General features: G+C 33.9%; 1 protein-coding gene across 3 annotated transcripts in view; it reads left to right on the top strand.

The window, feature by feature from the left end:
• The window catches only part of CDH12 (cadherin 12), a 1,061,064-nt gene extending 1,040,550 nt beyond the window's left edge, over nucleotides 1-20,514 (top strand). For all 3 annotated transcript variants that reach the window (XM_032135477.2, XM_032135479.2, XM_058430114.1), the window contains 4 exons: nucleotides 6,623-6,744; nucleotides 10,905-11,022; nucleotides 15,734-15,985; nucleotides 19,353-20,514. In XM_032135477.2, the coding sequence (XP_031991368.1) occupies nucleotides 6,623-6,744; nucleotides 10,905-11,022; nucleotides 15,734-15,985; nucleotides 19,353-19,852 (992 nt within the window). In that variant the 3' untranslated portion in view covers nucleotides 19,853-20,514. The remainder of the gene's footprint in view (nucleotides 1-6,622; nucleotides 6,745-10,904; nucleotides 11,023-15,733; nucleotides 15,986-19,352) is intronic.
• Nucleotides 20,515-21,187: the final 673 nt, after the last annotated feature.

Genomic DNA, 21,187 nt, shown 5'->3' with positions numbered 1-21,187 from the left:
TCGGCTTATATGCCAAATAGTCAGCTATGGGAATGATATTATCAGAACATATGAGAAGTGAGTACCTAATTTTTCTAGAATAACATTAACTAACAATAGAATAAAGTAATAAACTATATTAATAGCTTTCTATGCATTAACTCATCTGATCCTTTCAATGAACCTGCAAAGTGAATATTCTTGTTCACACTGTAGGCATGAGGAATGGACTCTGAGAGATATTTTGTCTGTAGCTCAGTGTCACACAGCTAACGATGACCAGGCTCGGACCAACGGCCTGGAGTCTCTCATTCCAAAACACACTCTGTGGATGAGACTGACAACAATTTCACAGGGAACGTATTCACCATGCTTCATTTATTTATTTTAAATAATTTAGGGGGTGTGATTGGGAGATGTTGGTCAAGTAATGAAAACATTTCACTTAGATAGGAGAAATTAATTCAAGAGATCTATTGCACAACATGGTGACTATAGTTAATATCTTGTATTCCTGAAAAATTCTGACAGAGTGGATATAAAATGTTTCTACAAAAATTATAACTATGTGAGGTAGGCGTATATTAATTAGCTAGAGTTGCTCATTCTACAATGTATATATACTTCAAAACAGTGTATTGTACATGGTAAATACATACAATTGTATGTGTCAGTTAAAATCTTAACTTGAAAATGTTAGTGGTAAGCTGGGCATGGTGGCTCATGCCTGCAATCCCAGCACTTTGGGAGGCCAAAGCAGGAGGATCACTTGAGGTCAGGAGTTCGAGACCAGCCTGGCCAACATGGTGAAACCTTGTATCTACTAAAAACACAAAAATTAGCTGAATATTGTGGCGGGCGCCTATAATCCCAGCTATTCGGGAGGCGGAGGTTGCAGTGAGCCGAGGTCATGCCACTGCACTCCAGCCTGGGTGACAGAGTGAGACTCTGTCTCAAAACAAAACAAAACAAAAAAGTTAGTGGTAACGATTATCAAAGTAATTTCCATTGCATAGATAAATAATAACATAGTAAAAAAGACTATTTTTATTTGCAAGTACATATAGTTGAAGTGAAATATATATTTATTATCTATCTATATTTAAGCTTATTAGATGGCTTACACATCAAAATTCAATAGAAATTTGCATTTTAGACAGAAAAAACAGAGACTCAGAATAGAAAAATATGTATGTAACATTATGTACATAACAGTGGTATAGCTAGGTAGATTTCTATCTATGCTCAATAAATGTGAACTACCAGGATCTCAAGCTACAGTAAGAGTTCCTAATAACTTAATTGTGAAGGATCTTTTTTGATAATTTCCCTTGTACATTAAAAGAGTTTGTCTACCTGATATCATACTCTTATTTAAGCAATATTTATTAAATAACTTTGTTTAATTAATCAGAGTGACAATTTGATAACATAATAGCACACTTAGTTGATATAATTTCAAAATGATGTGTCAACCAACCTTATAATGAAATGATATGTAATATCTAATATGCCAGACTTTTTGAAATGTTGAAAAAATACAGCCTCATTATCAATAATTTCTCAATACCTCAGTTGGGAACTGATGAACAAAAACATACGTGGTAATTATGATATGCAAACTATGTGTTTTTCACCTTGTGCTCAATGGTGCCATCACAGGTCCTGTCTTGGGGTGATTGAGTGATGAGAATTAGTTCAGACACACAAGATGTATGAACCAATGTAGACCTTCAAAATCAGGGCAGAGTGTGGGAAGGAATAAGACTTCCTGGCAAATATGTTCAATGATGCAGGCAGCATATGGCACTCTCAATATGGTGCCCTTGAATAAGGCAATCTTAATTATAAATGGGGTGGAGGATGGCACATAAATAGAAGATGAAGTCACAAATATCGTAAAAATAGGTGGAGCATAATACTGGTAATCGGAAGTGGATCATATTTAGATTTTAAGGGTGGAAAGACAGCAACATTTCTTTGAAAGATGTTCTCAGGTACTACACTGCTATTCATGAACAGGTCTTCAATTCTTGGGGAGGAAGAATGCAAGAACTTAGAAGAAAAACCTACTCTTTATGTATGAGGTATTAGTTACCTATGCTATGTTACAAATTTGGTAGTTTAAACAACATGTATTATTTTACAGTTAGGAGAGTTAGGAATCCATTTATGGTGAATCTTTGGTCTCTAAGGTTTCTCTTATAAGACTGCAATTAAGTTGACTCAGTGGTTGATAGCAAGATTCAGTGTGCTGTAGGCTGTTGGGCAAGCAACTATTCCACACTGCTGTTTGATCCGAAGCTGCCCTCAGTTTCCAGCCACAGGAGCATCTCCATAGAGCAGTTTGTAACATGGCAGCTGGCATGATCAAAATGAGCAAGAGAAAGAGAAAGTGCCAGCAAGACGAAAGTCAGCTTTTTATAACTTAATGTCAGAAATGACATCTCCTCTTTTCCCACATTCTCTTTATTGGAAGCAAGCCACTAGATTCAGGCCATACTTAAAGGAAAAGAGTTACATGAGGGTGTGAATATCAGGAGGTGGGGATCATTGGGAGCCATTATAGAAACTTGCCTACCATATGGGCTCTTGGCAATCAGACAAGTCAATTGAAAAAAGAAAAAAAATTAGAAACCATATTCGTTGGCCTCTAGGCATACTTTATCAGGTTGAGGAAGCTGCCTTTTATTTATTGTTTCTTGAGAGTTTTTATCATGAATGGACTAGGGTTTTGTCAAATGCAAATTCCAAATCTACTGAGATAGCCTTATAACATTATGTTCTTCCTTGCATTAATGTGGAGATTGTTCTTGGATGTTAAATCAACCTTGTGTCCCTAGGTCATAATGTATTATCTGTATAACTTGCTGCTGGGATTAAATCGCTAATATTTTGTTAAGGAGTGTTTGTACTTACGTTTATAAGAAATAATAGTCAGTGATTTTGGCTTTTGTGATTTTTAATCAGTTTTGGTATCAAGGTACATAGGATTAGACGGTAAGTGCTTCCTCCTCTATTTCTGAAAGAGACTGAAGAAAATGATATTATTTGTTCCTTAAATATTTGATAGAATTCCTCAGTGAAGCCACCTGGGTGTGGGCTTTACTTGGTGAGGAGATTTTTCATTACAAGTTCATTTCTTCACTGTTTTAACTATGTTAAGATTTTCTGTTTATTCTTGAGTCAGTTTTGGTAATTTGCATTTTGTTGGAATTTATCAATTTCACCTATGTTAACTATGTTCTTGCATAAAGCAACATAAAATATTCCTTTATCGTTTTTATTTCATTTATAATGAGAAGTAATGAATTCATTTCAGATTTAGGTAATTTATTATTTTCCTTTTTTCTGTTAGTTTAAGCTGTACTTTAAAATATTAATAATGAAATAGGTTCTAAATCAAATAGACTCAAAATGCTATAGAATCTGACTCCGATATTATTGAAAGATAGAGAGACGAAGATCTAACAAAGCATTGTGAAAGTATAAGGGACAAACATAGAGTTATTTCTTTGTTATCTGATATGAGCCTCAAATTAGTAACTAGCTATTAAATATAGGCAATGTGGAACAATAATAATTGGAATTTAAATGGTTTCACTATTAGGAACTTAACACTTAATTGTGTAAGACTTTGATTATTTAATGTTTACTAGGTTCATAATTAAATTTCCTTCATAAGTATTCAACAGTAACTAATTTCCATATAGTGTTATTTTCAAATAATTGTATAATAATACTCATGCTGAATCAAAGTTAAATGAATTTCATCACTGCTGCCCCAAATATTGATTAGATGAGTCAGTAAGTAAATAGGTCATTACTTTTCAAAATAATTTAGTATAATATCTCTCTATATAAAGTATGCTGTATTGCTCCTATGCATTATTTATTCTTGTGAAAATTTCAATTCATATTTGAGTACAGTAGTTCTCAAACAGACGTTATTGCTTCTTAAACGGCCACTTAAAAATATTAGGTGACATTCTTAATGTTTAATTATGGAAAGTTTTGAAAATGTATGATAGGAGAGAGTAATATTATTAAACAGATGAACTTGTTGCTCATTTTCAACAATGTAAACATCTTTTTTGTTATTTTCTCTCTATTTGGACACTTATTTTTTATTGCCATAATGATGCCTTGTGGCATTTAATCTTTAGGAAATTTAGATATCCTGTAGGATATCTAGTGCTCAGGGAAGTTTCACACAACAAAACATTGTCATAGCTAAAATGCCAATAGTACTTTTGGGGAAACACTGTTAATAAAAAAATTACAATATTAAGAATAAGTTTGGGACAATTTACTCATAACAGATATTAGAATCTATTTTGCAGGATGGAAAATAATTTACAACTAGCAGAAGAGAATTAATTTCTGTTAGATAAACCAGGCCTAAATTCATTTTAATAACCTTTGCTAATATTATAAAATAAATCTCCAGGAAAGCTCCTGTCCCCTGTGGAAGATATCCCATTGTCACACCAACTTCATAAAACAAAACTGTAATACTGAAAAAAAGTAAAAAAGACATTCTCCTTTTCATGTAGCTGCAGGACTCATACATTATATACCACGTGAAATAAAAAGTAGAAACTGAGTTTTACATTGCCCAGATGTTGAGTAGTTTAAGTTATTCACATTCATTTACTAAACGTTATAAAATGAATTCGTTGTCTTCTTGTAAGTACCTATATAATTGTCAAAGTGGTTTATTTTTTCGTCTAAAGCTTAATATATAATAGAGTTTAAGACCATTAGCTGTGGAATCAGAACAGCTGGAATCAAAACCTAGCCTTACCACTTTCAACTTATGATATTTGAAAAGTTACATCCTCGTCTCTTCAGAGTTTCACATTCACAATGGAGATAAAAATAATGCCTATATCATAGTTGCTGTAAAGTCTAAATGAGTTCATGTTTGTAATGCGCTTTTGAATATTTGTACATTGCAAGCATTCCAAAGTATTCGGCATTGGGCATTGCTGTTGTTTATAATTTACAGTTTCTTTAGAAAAGTAAGCTTAGTTTAACCAACTTGTTGACTTTTATTTATATTTTATACTATGTAACTAATGGATAGCAATAACAGAAACAGATCTTGATCATCTCCACAAAGTATAAATGGTAATGAGTAATGATATTTACCAAAATTTATCAAACACCTTGTAAAATACCATCTCATTTAATGCAACAGCACTATGAAGCAGGGCCTGTGAAAACCATGTATTTCATACAAGGAACCTGAGTTGAAGAAAGGTGAAACAACTTGTGAAAACCGGGCCAAACAGTTTCTATCAAATAAGATAGTAGCTTGTGACCAATATCAATTTTTAAATAATGTATACTTTCTGAATAATTCTCCAAGATTATTAGTCTACCTTTTATAAGCACACCCGGTATTATAAGAACATACTATTTATACGCAATTTATGTTATCTGTGTCGGTATTGGTACAAATAACGAATTTCGCTGTCATATGTGAATATGAGAATGCTGTTAAACCTATTGTGTCAAATGCTTGTTATATATTTTTTAAATGAATTTTAACTAAGCAAGATATTGTATACCTTTCAAAATCAGTCATGTGGAATGATTTTTTATGCATTCTTTGAAGTATTCTAGATAGATGTCTAAAAGAATAAGTCTTTGGTGCCATTGCAGAAGAGTTTAACTCATAAACTAATCAACAGAGAAGGTATGATGGACTAAACATGGTCTTTGGATTTTTGTAATCCTGGGTTTAGATCTAAACTCCCCATTCATCTAGCTTTCTGCCTCTGGGCAAGAGGTCTTTTCAGCAAAACAGTTTATCAATCTGTAACACTTCATAAGGTAAAATTATATATTGCACAAGTTCGAACAGGTGCATTATTTTATGCTTTATTGGTTTATTTAATTATTTTCTAGTTTTATTCAGTAAATGACAGAGATCCAGATAATAATCCATAGGTTGGGTCCAAAACCTGTGATGGGATTTTGGCAGAGGCATCTTGTCAAACTGACAGTCTTTCTGATACTAGGAAGTAGGAAGAAGTAAGTTATTGCATAAAAGTTTATTACTTCCTTTTTTATCACCAGCAAGTAATTTAAGGAAGTATACTAGCTTTCCATAATCCATTTCTTATTTCTACTTCCTTAAGTTTAATACTTTTCATTTATAAAGAGCCCTCTTTCCCTTTTTTTTTTGTTATAGTTCTTCTTTTCAGGAGGAATCTTCTAGGAGGAATCATTTTGAGTGAGTCATTTAAATATGTAGATTATTCAACCAATAACGTTTTCATTATGTGGGTACAACATAGACAATTTTTTTATCTGGGGAAAAATATCACTGTTGGTAAAGATTGGTTCTGTGAACTAACCCTGGTACGATGGCCAAGTCATTCTTTTAGAAAGGGCTACACTTATGCTAAAATATCAATTAAATAGTTGGCCTTACTTTGGTATTGAATTCTAAAGATAAAAAGGATTCTTTAATCATCTTGTAGTTGGAACCCCCAGAATTCCCTATAAGAAGAAGGATTTTTTTTTCATTCTATATAAAGGCCGATTTTTAAAAATTTAAATACTATTTATTGTAGAAGCAATAACTGACCAGATTTTGTAATCATCTTTTATCTTTATATGTTTTTAACAGGTAACCCTTTATTAACCAGCAAAGTCAATATACTGATTAATGTCTTAGATGTAAATGAATTTCCTCCAGAAATATCTGTGCCATATGAGACAGCCGTGTGTGAAAATGCCAAGCCAGGACAGGTATCTTATAAATATTGTTTCTTGAGTGTATAAAGACCCACCATATGCATGCGTTTTAAGTTATAAGTCCAGACATGAATATACACACATATATTTATTTTTCTGAATCAGACCTTTCATAAAAGAAACCATAAAATATATTAAACTCTTGTGAATTAATGATACAGATGAATGGATGTGGAGGTGATACCACATGGATGAAGTACTAATTGCTTAGTGAAATTTCTTTGTATAATTAAAGGTCTACACTTGTGGATTCTGCTATGTTTTTCTATGCTCCTACTGTTGAAATTCTTTTTTTTCTTTTCTTTCTTTTTTTTTTTCTTGATACGAAGTCTTGCTCTGTCACCCAGGCTGGAGTGTAATGGCACATTCTTGGCTCACTGCAACCTCCGCCTCCTGTGTTCAAGCGATTATCCTGTCTCAGCCTCCCAAGTAGCTGGGCTAGGCATGGCCACCACGCCCAGCTAATTTTTTGTATTTTTAATAGAGATGGGGTGTCTCCATGCTAGCCAGGCTGGACTCAAACTCCTGACCTCAAGTGATGCACCCGCAAATTTCTTTCTTTTTTTTTTATTTTTATTTATTTATTTATTTATTTTGAGACAGTTGTATTTTTAGAGACGGGGTTTCACCACGTATTTTAGAGACGGGCTTTCACTATGTTGGCCATGATGGTCTCAATCTCCTGACCTAGTGATCCGCCTGCCTCGGCCTCCCAAAGTGCTGGGATCACAGGCATGAGCCACCGCGCCCAGCCCCCACACACAAATTTCTAAAGAACTTGTGACTGTAAAGCCAGTAAGCAAGCCACTTTAGAGTGCATTTTCCCAGTATATTTCTTATTTTGCTCGTGTGCTTGTATTAGTTGCACAACAAATCTTTTAATCTAACCTGAAAATGCAAAGCTTCCCTCTCTGGTGGCCTTGAGGAGAACATCTGGGTTATTTTAAATGTCTGACTTTCATTTTTCTTATGAAGTTAATATTATTCTGTGAAGATGTAGTTGTGGGAAGATGTTATGAGGAAAGAAGACCATAAAGTTAATGAAACTGATTGTGAAAGGTTTTATGTTAGGCGGTGGTAGGTTGCCATTTTTTCCTCCTAAAGTCTTATGAATGAATAAAGGAATAATAGAAAGGGAATCAGGCATGGATATATGAAAAGACTATGTCATGAAACAAAAATATGTTTAATCTAATATTGTGGATCTACATTCCAAATGGAAAATGCCTTGGTATGCTTTGGTTTGCTCTAGTTTTTGATCACCTTTAAATAGTATATCTATTCACTGAAGTAAATTTGAAGTTTTAGTTCTTACTTGAAATGAGTCTTGATATTTAAAACAGTATTTTTGTTGAAAAAAGTCATCATTTAATCTTTAGTATCTTTTTCAATTTCCATGCTTTACATCACTTAGTAGAACCTTTGTCCCATAGTTCTAAACCTGTGATGTCTACTAGTTGTATAGCTATTAAAATTAAAATTACATGAAACTAAAAACTATATTCTCATTCATACTAACCACATTTCAAGTGCTCAATTTGTGGTGAGTAGGTATAATTTTGGTGACTGCAGACAGAATATTTTCTTAACCATGGAAACTTCTAGTAGACTGTGCTGCTCTACTCTTCCATTTGATAATTTGGGGACTCATTAAACTTCTGACATCATAAATTATTTTGTGATATTTTCTCAAGTAAGAAATCTGCATCCTTAATTTTGGATCAGTGCAGAATGCACTTAAAATTTATCACCTTAAGTGCATCCACGATTTATGTGGGATGAGCCTACAGCTTTCTTTAGTTTCTGAAATCTTAGATGCTACAAAAATATTTGGGCCTGAATAAATAACCTGATTTGGTTGTTTTGGGAGTTTGAAGAGGTTTACCAAAATTCCTCAAGTTAGCTATTTTCCACTTTCAGGATGCCTCACTAAACAAAGACAAATAAAAAAGCCAGTTCTTTAGCTTTTAGGTGATTAAGGATATTAGTGATTTCAGATCAATTAGAATTTCATTTGTAATGCTTCAAATGGAAGCCTTTGGGAATAGAGCTCCATTTAATGCTTTATGTTTGTCCAATAAATTAAAGGATTTGATGAGAAAAGGAAGTTAGTTGAAATCAATGTTATTTTTTCATATCTAAACAAAATTTTGAGGAGTATCTTGGACTCTTAGAGGCTCTTATTCTAAAATATATTTCTGGGGCTTTTTGTGTCCTATTGAGCCACACTTTTCTACAAAGCATAACCCTGAAATGTCCATTGAGTTTTCAGGGATGTAATATATGAGTAATTAATTGTAATGTATTGTAATATATGAGAAATGTATATATTTTCTGTTTTTGAGCCCTGCCATTCTGCCCCTAGTCTAAGAACTATGCATAGGAACTGTCTCTCCTGGATTATGCTACTATCTATTATCTGCCTATCTATCATCTACACTTCATCTATTTATTCTGAAAAAATAAGAAAAGGAGGAAAGATTATGCTATGTAAATCAGTAAAGATTTATATGGTAGTTGTTTTCCTCGGGGCAGGGACTTCCAAGCGACACTTTCAGATAAGTGCCAGTCTATAACAAAGTCTTTATACCTATATGCTGTTCTAAAGGGCTTTTCTTCTTTATTCTAGAGTTATGTTCTTGATAGATTTTGATGTTACACATTTAATTTAGTAAATGTTGCTAGTTTATAACAGAAGGAAAACAAAGCAAAATTTGACAGCCAGGTATTAGTCCCAGGATAAGATATAGAGATTTTATCAATGAAATCGAGTGATCTGCAGACATTGGTCTAAGTGAAGGAAAGTTGGTTTCACAGGGTCTATATGGTGATTCATTGACTAAGTTGCCACATTCATTGATTTAGACTTTGGTGCTGAATAATGAAAGTCTCCCCAGGACAATTTTATAGCTTAAATAGAGTCTGTGTGACTAATTCACACTAAGACAAGAAATCAAAATTCATACGAGAGGACCAATTAATTTGTTAAATTAGAAATTACTAACACTGCACTGGATATCCAAGGTCCAGTGACATCTATCATCTATCTATCTTATCTATCTATCTATCTATCTATCTATCCATCCATCCATCTGCCTACCTACATATCTATCATCTGTCTATTTCTCTGTGTGTGCAGATAAACAGGAAAGTAGATCATAGTCATAGATTGGGTTTTAACTGAATCTCATGTTTAACAGCATCAATGTGAGATCGCATGATGCATGCTTTACACACTGGGACCAGGATATCGTGCGTGAAATCTAGAGCCGTCCTCTTGCAGATTCAAATGTAGTCTGAGAGCATGCTTATCTGGCCAACACTCTGCCCTTGTCATCTCTCACATACACTTCCTGAAATTCTGTCTGATGCACAGCCATTGGATATGTTAATAAATAAATGCCTCAAAGCCATTCTTACTTGCTTATCTATTTAATGGATTGTAAATTTCACAGGTTGATTCTCAGAAGTTATTTTTATTCTCCAAATATTTAAGGGCATTTTATTGAAGTACAAGGCTTTTAACTGTAAGATACACAACGTATGGAAGCAATTTAGGAAAAATTTTGTAACAGGAACGATAGTGCTTACTCTTTTAAAAACTCTTTGAAAACACAATTTGAATTCCTACCGAATGAACAAAAACATAACAAAAGCAGATATACAGCTTTTGTATCTCTCTTTGTCATCATTTTATTTATTTATGAAAATAGAACCATTGTTACAAAACATAACTCACACTAAAATTTTGCTATCACAAGGGCTTTTAGATAATCAGAGATTTTGTTTTCAGTAAGCATTTTCATATTCAGGCTAGAAAGCATTTATTTCATCTAATTTAAAATGCAAGCAAGTACATTTTAATTTTACTTTGCTTATTAGTGTGAATTTTTAATGCTGGTTACCTTTTTAGTTACGCAGGTATCAATTTGAAATTAGCCCATGTTCTGTAATTGTGCCTGTAGTTATTCCCTGTAAATGTTAGAAATGTGTTTATAAACATTATGTGTAAATAATTGACCTACTGGTATTGATTCAAAAAGTGCCATTTCTGTCTACTTGCATGCTTCATTAAATACATTTAGTAGCCTGATGTGTAAAGTCCTCTTTGAAACTGATGACCGACTTCAAGTTTAATCTCTACTCTGTTTCAGATAATTCAGATAGTCAGTGCTGCAGACCGAGATCTTTCACCTGCTGGGCAACAATTCTCCTTTAGATTATCACCTGAGGCTGCTATCAAACCAAATTTTACAGTTCGTGACTTCAGAAGTAAGTATAACCACAGAAAAATTTACCTCTTATCATGTATCTTTGTAAAAAGGCACAAAGGGAGGAATCAATACTTTTCTTTGAAGCACTCAATTTCATAAAATATGAAATCCTTGTATGAGAAAGGCAAAATTCTGTACCTAGTAGTAAATTAAATATTTAATCTATATAGACTGTCTAGTAAGGCAGGTTGCTTGCATTGTAAATGTGGACAGTCTCTCAATGAGTCAAGCAAATAAAAGACTCTCTGAGAAATTGAATGCTTTCACTGTTTTAAAGATATCATTTGTCCCAAATGCACATTACTTATAGTTACTAACAGGGAGCTCTTTAGTAACTGTTTTATTAGAATAACACACAGTACAGCACAGGTTAAGAATGCAGGTATTATAAAGACACGTGCACACAAATGTTCATTGCAGCACTATTCACAATAGCAAAGACAGAATCAACCTAAATGCACATCAGTCACAGACTGGATGAAGAAAATGTGGTACGTATATATACACCATGGAATGCTGTGCAGCCGTAAGAAAGAATGAGATCATGTCTTTTGTACGAACATGAATGGAGCTGGAGGCTATTATCTTTAGCAAACTAACGCAGAAACAGAAGATCAAATACTGCATGTTCTCACTTATAAGTGGGAGCTAAATGATAAGAACTTAGGAACTCAAACAAAGAAACAACAAACTCTGGAGTCTACTTGAGGGGTGAGGGTGGGAGAGGAGCAGAAAAGATAACTGTTGGGTACTGGCCTTAATACCTGGGTGATGAAATAATACATTCAACAAACCCCCATGACACGTGTTTATCTATGTAACACACCTTCACGTTACCCTCAAATCTAAAATAAAGTTTAAAAAAATAAAAAATAAAAAATAAATTTAAGGAATGCAGGTATTATATTTGAAATGACATAGGTTTGCATTTCTGTTCCATACTACCGAAATGACAGACTCTTAATGTATACATTTTTACTAAATCAAGTCAACCTCATAATATTTTTTATTAAATAAAATCATATTTGCAAAGCCTTAACAAACAAAATGCCTAAAACATGTTACCATCAATATCATTTTAGCCAACACTAATGCCAGCATGGTTACACTTACACTTTTATTTATGTATTTATTTAGAGGGAGGGAGAGACATGGTTTGCATAGTTTATAATGAGAATTTGCTACTTATAGACTAATGAAGAGGAAGGAAAGAATGAAACTCTTTAAAAATAAATTTGTGTAAAATCTGTTTTTACACATTAGTGTAAATGAAACTCTAGTCATTAAAAAAAAAAGCCACTTAACAATTACAGATAAAAAATTCTACCCGCAAAGAATAGAAACATTATACTTTAAATGTGGACTATATTATTTAACGTGATATGGAATAAAACTTTTTTAAATTTAATTTTACTTTTTAAAATTTTGGATTCAGGTGCAGCACTGAATCCTAGCACTTTGTTACATGGGTATATTTCATGATGCTGAGGTTTGGGCTTCTATGATCCCATTGCTGAAGTAGTGAGCCTAGTACCTGATAAGCAGTTTTTTTTAACCCTTTGTCTCCTCCCTTTCTCCCCCTTTTTGGCATACCCAGTGTTAGTTGTTGCCATCTTTGTGTCCTGTGTTCCCAAAGTTTAGCTCCCTTTTATAAGAGTATATGGTGTTTCGTTTTCTGCCTCTCTATCAATTTGCTTAGGATAATGTCTTCCAGATGCATCCATGTTGCTGCAAATGACATGATTTCATTCTTTTTTATGGCTGTGAAGTATTGCATGGTGTACACTTATTCTTCTACTACCACTACTATTGCCATCACTCCTACTGCTGCTACTACTGCTAATGCTATTACATCTGCTACAATTACAACCATTACAAAAATATAAAGGACACTGGATTAGAAATATTAAGGTTGAGTATCAATCAGTATCTCTGACTTTATTAGGTCTGTAACCTTGGGTATTTTATGTCCTCTAAGTTTCCATATTCTCTAAAATAATCATCAAAACACCTGATTTTATAACCCGATAATAAAAAGATAAATTTTTATAAATTCTATGCATATAGAACAAGTGAACAAATTGTATTGAGATGGTGATGATGATGACTGAATCAGAGGATGTTTTGAAGAGACTAGTTTGCTACAATGATTAGGCAAAGAAAATCAGAGTCTCCACAAAATCAGAGTCCCCACATTTTATCACTGAAGGAAGTTGAGTAGAGTTTGAATAAAATATTCAATGTGAGAAATGGCTGTAAGTGAAACAGCAGCTCAATCTTGAAGTTATTTATAATGAGAGTGACCACATATTTTATCATAACAACTGAAACACCTATAAAAAAGTGGGAAATATTTATAATGTTATGTCACAGCAGCACACATAAAATAGGTCTGTCTAAGACAAACTGGACCATATGCAGACCCTATCCAGAAGCCATTTCAGGCGATAACTTAAACCAATAATGTTAGTAGTCTTTGAAGGGTTTAAGCAAGAATATAACATATTCATATTTACATTATAGGGAAATCTGCTTGGATGTAGCATGGAAAATATATCATAGGGAGATAAAACTAGTTCTGATGTCATCGCAGTAAATGGGTGAGAGCCTTAGATTTGGGTACTGACTGTGAGGATGGAGACAAGTGGATGGAAATAGAATTGACAAGACTTCATGATAGATACCCTAGATTCAATATGTGTATATCATGTAATAAGACGAAATAGATTTCCAGGTCATAGGCTTCAGCAGCTAGGTAGATAGTCACATCATTCACCAAACCCAAGTGTTGACTATTTTCCACAATGTATCTTTGCTGAAAGAGCTATTTCAGATTGATCATGTTAATGGGAACCAGATGATACTGCCTCATAGCAGAGTGCTTTCTCATGGACTAGACATGTACTTGTCACAAAATTTCAGGTGCCATTTGCCATGTTCCTTGTTGTTTTATAATGAATTAGATTTGTAAGGTATTTTTAGTGAAAAGAAAGCATTTAGAGAGGAAATAAAATATAGTATGTCTTTTTCTTCTCACTACGGACATCATAATAAATTTGTTATGGTCAATTTTCAATAAATAATAAATTGGGCTGGGTGCGGTGGCTCACTTTGGGAGGCCAAGGTGGACAGATCACCTGAGGTCAGAAGTTCGAGACCAGCCTGGCCAACATGGTGAAACCCCATCTCTCCTAAAAACACAAAAATTAGCTGGGCGTGGTGGCGGGTACCTGTAGTCCCAGCTACTTAGGAGGGTGAGGCAGGAGAATCGCTTGAACCCAGGAGGCGGAGGTTGCAGTGAGCCGAGATTGATCCACTGTACTCCAGCCTGGGCGACAGAGTGAAACTCCATCTCAAAATAAATAAATAAATTGAAAATAAACATTTTAAAAAGGGTTAGGCTGCCATTTGACACATACATTGAGTTCAAGAATACCAAATCCCTACCTCCTCCCAAGTGCAGACACACCAGAGATTCTATTTCTATTAGTCATTTTCACTCAGATTATGAACTTTATTCCTAGCCTGTTCCTTTTCCGCAGACTCAAGTGTTCAACCATCAATTGCTGAAGATTTAAATGTTGATTCAATTAATATCCATTTGTTCATCCCTAATCATATCCCATAAAGTTTTCTCATCTTGGTGCTTCCTATTGCTGAAGAACCTGCCTCAATTTCAGTTGTTGAATTTAAAGTCTACCAACAGAAAAATGAAATCTGATTGAAATAGTAACATATTTGTGACAGACCTGCACAATTGTAATATATTACACGCTTTTTAAAATTATCTTACCTTATTCTCAAGTATTATGCATAGATATAATAAACTACATATTGATACATTTCTAAAAATAACAAAGCGTGTCTAGGGGTTACTTTGACACACAAATGAAATACTGTTATGAATAAAACAATTTCTGCTTATTTGTGTAGAAATAAAAGAGAAAATGCATTCAAAAAAGCACTTTCAATAGAAGTATTAATTGCATTTATATAAAAGTAGTAATTTTTATTGTCTCTCATTATTGCAAGTAAATATTATTGTTTTTGAATTAACCAGAATTATAATGAATTACTTTTTAAATTATATTAAAGTAGTGATTGTTATAGTTCAAGGTGTTTACAATTTTTAATGTTTTTAACAAATCTTATTTTCCTTTCCATGTTTCTTATTCCAGCTGATATGCAGAGGTGAAAGTATTCCCATACATACAAACATACATAACATATATTTATAAACACATATACATATACAACATGTAGATAGAAAAATCCTTAATTTAAAATAGTCAATTGGTTTTAATATAGTTTAAAGAATAGGTTCTTATGTGAGATAATTTACAGATTCATAGTTTGTAATATTTTCTATTATGCATGAAACTATTTACAAAACTATTTTTTAATGAGATTGCAATGTCAGAAAAAAAATTGATCAATTTAACACACTTTCTGTTTTGTAAAGCATTCCATAATCTTTCTGAATAGAAAATTTAATTCTTCTACAAGACAAGATTAATGTTTATTTTTCCTCTAATGATTATTTTGATTATATTTTGGCAGTTTTCATAATGTGAAAAGAAAGAAATAAAAAAAATAAGAATCCATTTTCCTGATTCAAGAAGAGTTTCTTACTGTTGAGCAGATACCAACTTAAAGATTTGAAGTGAAGCTCATAGTAACCATGTTACCATAAATGTCATGTTTTGTAGACAACACAGCTGGGATTGAAACCCGAAGAAATGGATACAGCCGCAGGCAGCAAGAGTTGTATTTCCTCCCTGTTATAATAGAAGACAGCAGCTACCCTGTCCAGAGCAGCACAAACACAATGACTATTCGAGTCTGTAGATGTGACTCTGATGGCACCATCCTGTCTTGTAATGTGGAAGCAATTTTTCTACCTGTAGGACTTAGCACTGGGGCATTGATTGCAATTCTACTATGCATTGTTATACTCTTAGGTTGGTTTCAATATTAATCATTGTTAATTTTTTCTAGCTCTCTCTTTCTTTTTTTCCCCTCTCTCTCATCTATCTCTCTCCTCAATTTATCATGTAAACAAGTTTTTATTCACTGACATGTCATACCTAGCTAGAAGATAATCTATGTGTATTGAGTTAAATTGTTATTAATGCTATTTTTCTATTTCATACTTCTTGGATATATATTATTGGGGATAAATAAATAACATCATCAAATAAACACCAAAAATATGTTCAAGACCTAAGAGATTTTCTAGTAATAATAGTTTGTGACCCTTGTCACAATGAAATCCTCTTTAATAAATATCCATTTACAACAACTTCTCAATTTGTTTTACATCCTAGTAATTGCTGCTAATAAGAGATTATGTCATCTTTTAAAAACTATACTTGATGAACAATGGTTCTCAAATTCCAGTTCAATAAAGAAAGGAAGATAAAAGAGATAAAAGAAAGAAACAGAATGTAAAGTAATCCTCAAATTTGTCTTTTCTGTTTAAACTGCCATCCATAAGTAATTCTTCCGCTTTCTTGCATCTCCTTACATCAAAATTCTAACCATTCCCACTAGAACAGAACAGACTAAAATATCTGGAAACACTCCAAAGCAAAATGACTGAAGTAAATGTATTCTATAATATCTCTGTGAGAGTGAATATAAACCTATTAGGAGGTTCTCTCTTCCATCAACTCTGTTCAGCTTCTCCATTTATTAATTCACTGCCAGATTGACAAAAGTAGAGAGAGGAGATTTTCTATTACGCCTCATTCCTTTAAAATCAAATGACAACAGATATACAATTGGGTATTGTGGAATCAAATTATGTATGCATATTTACTGTTTAACCAAAAATAATCTGACAAATATGGACACCTGACTTTATTACTAGGAAAGAAAAAAAATAATTAGTAAGATGTAAGGCACAGAGTAACGCGTTATATGGTAGCTTGTGGAGAGCACTCCCTGAGTCAGAAGTTCACGCTGACGTAGAGGGTGAAATTCTAGTCCAATTGGCATGGTGTAGATATTAATTCCACATGAGAAACTTTGGTGTGCAAACCAAAGTATTCTTTATATCCTTATAATTCATAATAAATTATCCCTGGCATCTTTTGTGTTTGTTAGTATAAACCTTAAGGACACATTCCAAGTAATATTTTCACATCTGAAATTTAACAAGATCATTTAGGTGTTTGTTTAACATCAAATGAAGTATTTCTCTCTCATATGCCTCTCTTCTCTTGTAGCTGAGTCTTAGAGTATTCCTATATTTTGAAAGTTGTCAGAATCAAAACAGAGTCACTAATGTTAAGAAAACCCTGACAAATAGAGCTAGGGAAGACCATGGAGAGAGGGTTTTCGCCCTTATATGCTTGATAATGAAAAAGACTGTAAAAATCACAACCCCACACAAAGGCCATCACAACCTTATACAAAATCACTTCTGCCAAAACATCTGCCCAGCAACTGCCTGTCCAATGTTGGACTGGCATCACCCTTGTTATTAATCTTTGTAGTCAAGGATAATTATTTAAAACAATTATGTATCCTCCTCGTTTTTTTTCTTTGAAAACCTTTGTTTTCCTTTATCTCCTGAACACACACATAGTTTACTATGGAACTCACATTCCCATTGCTATACTCTATTTCCAAATAAATATATTGAATTTCAGAGAAACTCTTTCTCTTTGTTATTTGGGTCGACAGTATCAACCTAACATGGCTTGGTATGTTCTGGATGTTCTCCTTTGGCCTCTTTAGCCATCATACACTGTAGCAAGTAATCTGCTCAGGTCATCCTTATCATGTACTACCACCTGCCACTCATTTATCCAAATACTTCCACAGCATCCACAGAGCACCAGCACTATTCTAGGCATTGTGAATTTTTGGTATACAGCAGTGTATATTGACACTCTTTGTCCTGCCATAGGGTCTGCTTAAAAATCCATCTAATCTTCAACCTCCTTGAGCAATCTCACACTCCTTTAGGTCCGCTAGCTTGTTCTCAGCCCTTCTCATATCCTTTGTGGGGTGAGAGGAAGAACAGAAAGTTATGGTGCTTGGGTCCCTTTTAAATGGACCTCAGGCACATCCAGCTAGTTTCCTTCTCAGCCATGGTGATTCTGAACTCATTTTATGTATGGGGCTGCTCCATGAGGTCTGCAGTCTCTCACATACTCAGTAGAGGAACAAACAATAGTGTCCTTTGTTCTGAGATTCCATAAACTCTTGGGAGGAGTGCAGCGTGCTAAACATCTCCCAAGGCCCACTGTACAGAAACTCTACCTAGATCTCTCTCCTTCCAATTGGTCCATCTCTAATTTTGGAGGAAGAGAGAATAAATGAAATTTTATCATTATGCATCCTTCTCTACTTTATAATTCTGTGACAGGTGTCTTCCAGACTCTGCTATGGTACATCAAACACACATTAGCTTTCACCTATTGACACCACTATGGAGGAGAAGGGTTATCATGACAAGAAAAGCCGAACACTGACATCGTCATTTGTATCTGTGCCTATTTATGCATAGAAGAAATAAACATCATTGATTTAGTGGAGAGCTTTAAATCAACTAGGAATAAAGAGAGATTTTAATAATAAAAGTACATAAATTAACAATTTTAAAATATTGTTTCATGAAGGTAACCTGAATTCTAGGCACTTGATTTAAAAACTTTCTCAATATGGCAGGACACAGAATTGAAATTAATGCTTTAGTTTGTAAGATTTATAAAACTAAGATCCTTACATTTTCCTTCCTTCCTTCCTTCTTTCCTTCCTTCCTTCCTCTACTTCCTTCCTTCCTTCTTTCCTTCCTTCCTTCCTCTACTTCCTCTACTTTTCTCTTTCTTATTTATTGCCTTTAAAAATAATGGTCACAGTGAAGATTTGGGCTTATCACATAAGAAACATAAATTTCTAATTTAAAATTAGGAATGTTCCAATTGGGAAGTTAGCAATGAATGATAGTCTTATTTATGGATGATAATATTCAAGTTTTCTCATATTCATTCTTACAATTTTCTGTATGAGTGGAAGAACTATTATTTTCTTTTTTCCTTTGTTGCAACACACACTTTTACCTGACCCTAAAATACTTTAATATAAAGACATACTTGCTTTATTTTGTGAATAACTTTGCTGTGGTTTCTTGTTAGTTACAATTTCAAAATTTAAACATATGCATGATCCTATTGATTATAGTGTGTTTACTATGAAAGTAACAGGAGGTCACTAACAAAACTCAGCCACCCCTAATCATTTTTAATTTTTATGGAGAGATGAAATGCCGATCTATCTGCTTTCTATTCTCAAATTGCAATTTTTGTCTTGTTCCAGCCATAGTTGTACTGTATGTAGCACTGCGAAGGCAGAAGAAAAAAGACACCCTGATGACCTCTAAAGAAGACATCAGAGACAACGTCATCCATTACGATGATGAAGGAGGTGGGGAGGAAGATACCCAGGCTTTCGACATCGGGGCTCTGAGAAACCCAAAAGTGATTGAGGAGAACAAAATTCGCAGGGATGTAAAACCAGACTCTCTCTGTTTACCTCGTCAGAGACCACCCGTGGAAGATAACACAGACATTAGGGATTTCATTCATCAAAGGCTACAGGAAAATGATGTGGACCCAACTGCCCCACCGTACGATTCACTGGCCACATATGCCTACGAAGGGAGTGGGTCCGTGGCAGAGTCCCTCAGCTCTATAGACTCTCTCACCACAGAAGCCGACCAGGACTACGACTACCTGACAGACTGGGGACCCCGCTTTAAAGTCTTGGCAGACATGTTTGGCGAAGAAGAGAGTTATAACCCTGATAAAGTCACTTAAGGGAGTCGTGAAGGCTAAAGTACAACCTAGAGGGGAGATTTTTAAAAAAGAAAAAGAAACACAAATATTAATAGAAATCACACACACACACACACACACACACACACACACACACACACTTTCTGGGACGAGATTCCTTTGATTACCTGGTTTCTAGTAAGTTGCTAAATTAATCATATTGTCAGTTTATTCTGCCAACACGAGATACATCCTATAATGTGCACTTGCTTTTTTGTTGTTTTGTTTTCTCACAATCGCACTGAGACAGGCTCAGGCCTATTCAATACAATTTACTGACATGACAACCTAGAACAAAGATAGCTATGTGGCATCACGGTGGAAGAGTGTTAGATTTTTCTTAATTCCACTAAAGTGCCTATTGAAACTCTTATCATTTAAAGTGGTGTACGGTACACTCTGCTGTGATGGTATTGCAGGATTCAGAGATAAAGAGGACATAAAACAAAGACACCGTCTTTATGTCAAGAAGCAATAGCGACACTCTGACTCTCCTCATTCCTTTTGAGAACAAAAGAAGAACACTTTCTGATCTCCACCTTCTTCTAATTCAAAAGGTTTTCTTTTTCTTCTTTAAACTGTATGCTAAAACATATTTGTTTATCCTATCCTTCCAGAAATTGAAATAAATATGAAAATATCAAGTTCAATATGTAAGTCCCGAATTCTAGAAACGATGTTTGATCTTAACATTAGTTCACATTAAAGCTGTTCATTAAAATGTTACTTTCTTTTCCAAAAAAAATTAAATAAAAAAAAAGAAAAAATATTCCTCTTTATAAAGAGAGGCCTCAGGACTCAAATTACACATTAAAATAAATATTCATTTTGCTTAATATTGTACTGGTGTGTGGAAAATTGGTTTTAACGGTCACCAGATTCAGCTTTTCGTCATAGATGTAATTTCAGGTTGTGTTTCTATGAAAATTCTTAGAAGAAAAAAGTGCCATTCATTTAAGCATGGAAAGAGAAATTCATTATACAGTTTCTCAGAGTTTCTCACAATCTAGTGATTCTTTGATGAGCAGCAAAAATAAAATACATATCAAATAATAGAGGATGGATTTATAAGATGTCTAAAAATATTTGTTATACATTACTGAAAAAAATAAAAAATCAGGGACTTAAAAAAGTTCAAACCAATGACTGAATCCTAAAATGAACGTAAATTCAATTTCAGGCAGCTGATATACTTACTTTACTTACACGGACTTCAACATTGTGAACACCATTATTATATTGGAGCTCATAGTTACCTCTTTGTTCTCTCATCTACAAAAATCTTAAGGTGGGGGGTGGAGCCAAGATGGCCGAATA

The sequence above is a fragment of the Hylobates moloch genome, unplaced genomic scaffold (assembly GCF_009828535.3).
Source record: "Hylobates moloch isolate HMO894 unplaced genomic scaffold, HMol_V3 SCAFFOLD_17, whole genome shotgun sequence".
In the NCBI taxonomy this organism is placed as follows: Eukaryota; Metazoa; Chordata; class Mammalia; order Primates; family Hylobatidae; genus Hylobates; species Hylobates moloch.
The sequence above is the reverse complement of the archived record's forward strand: the minus strand, read 5'-3'. Positions and strand labels throughout refer to the sequence as shown.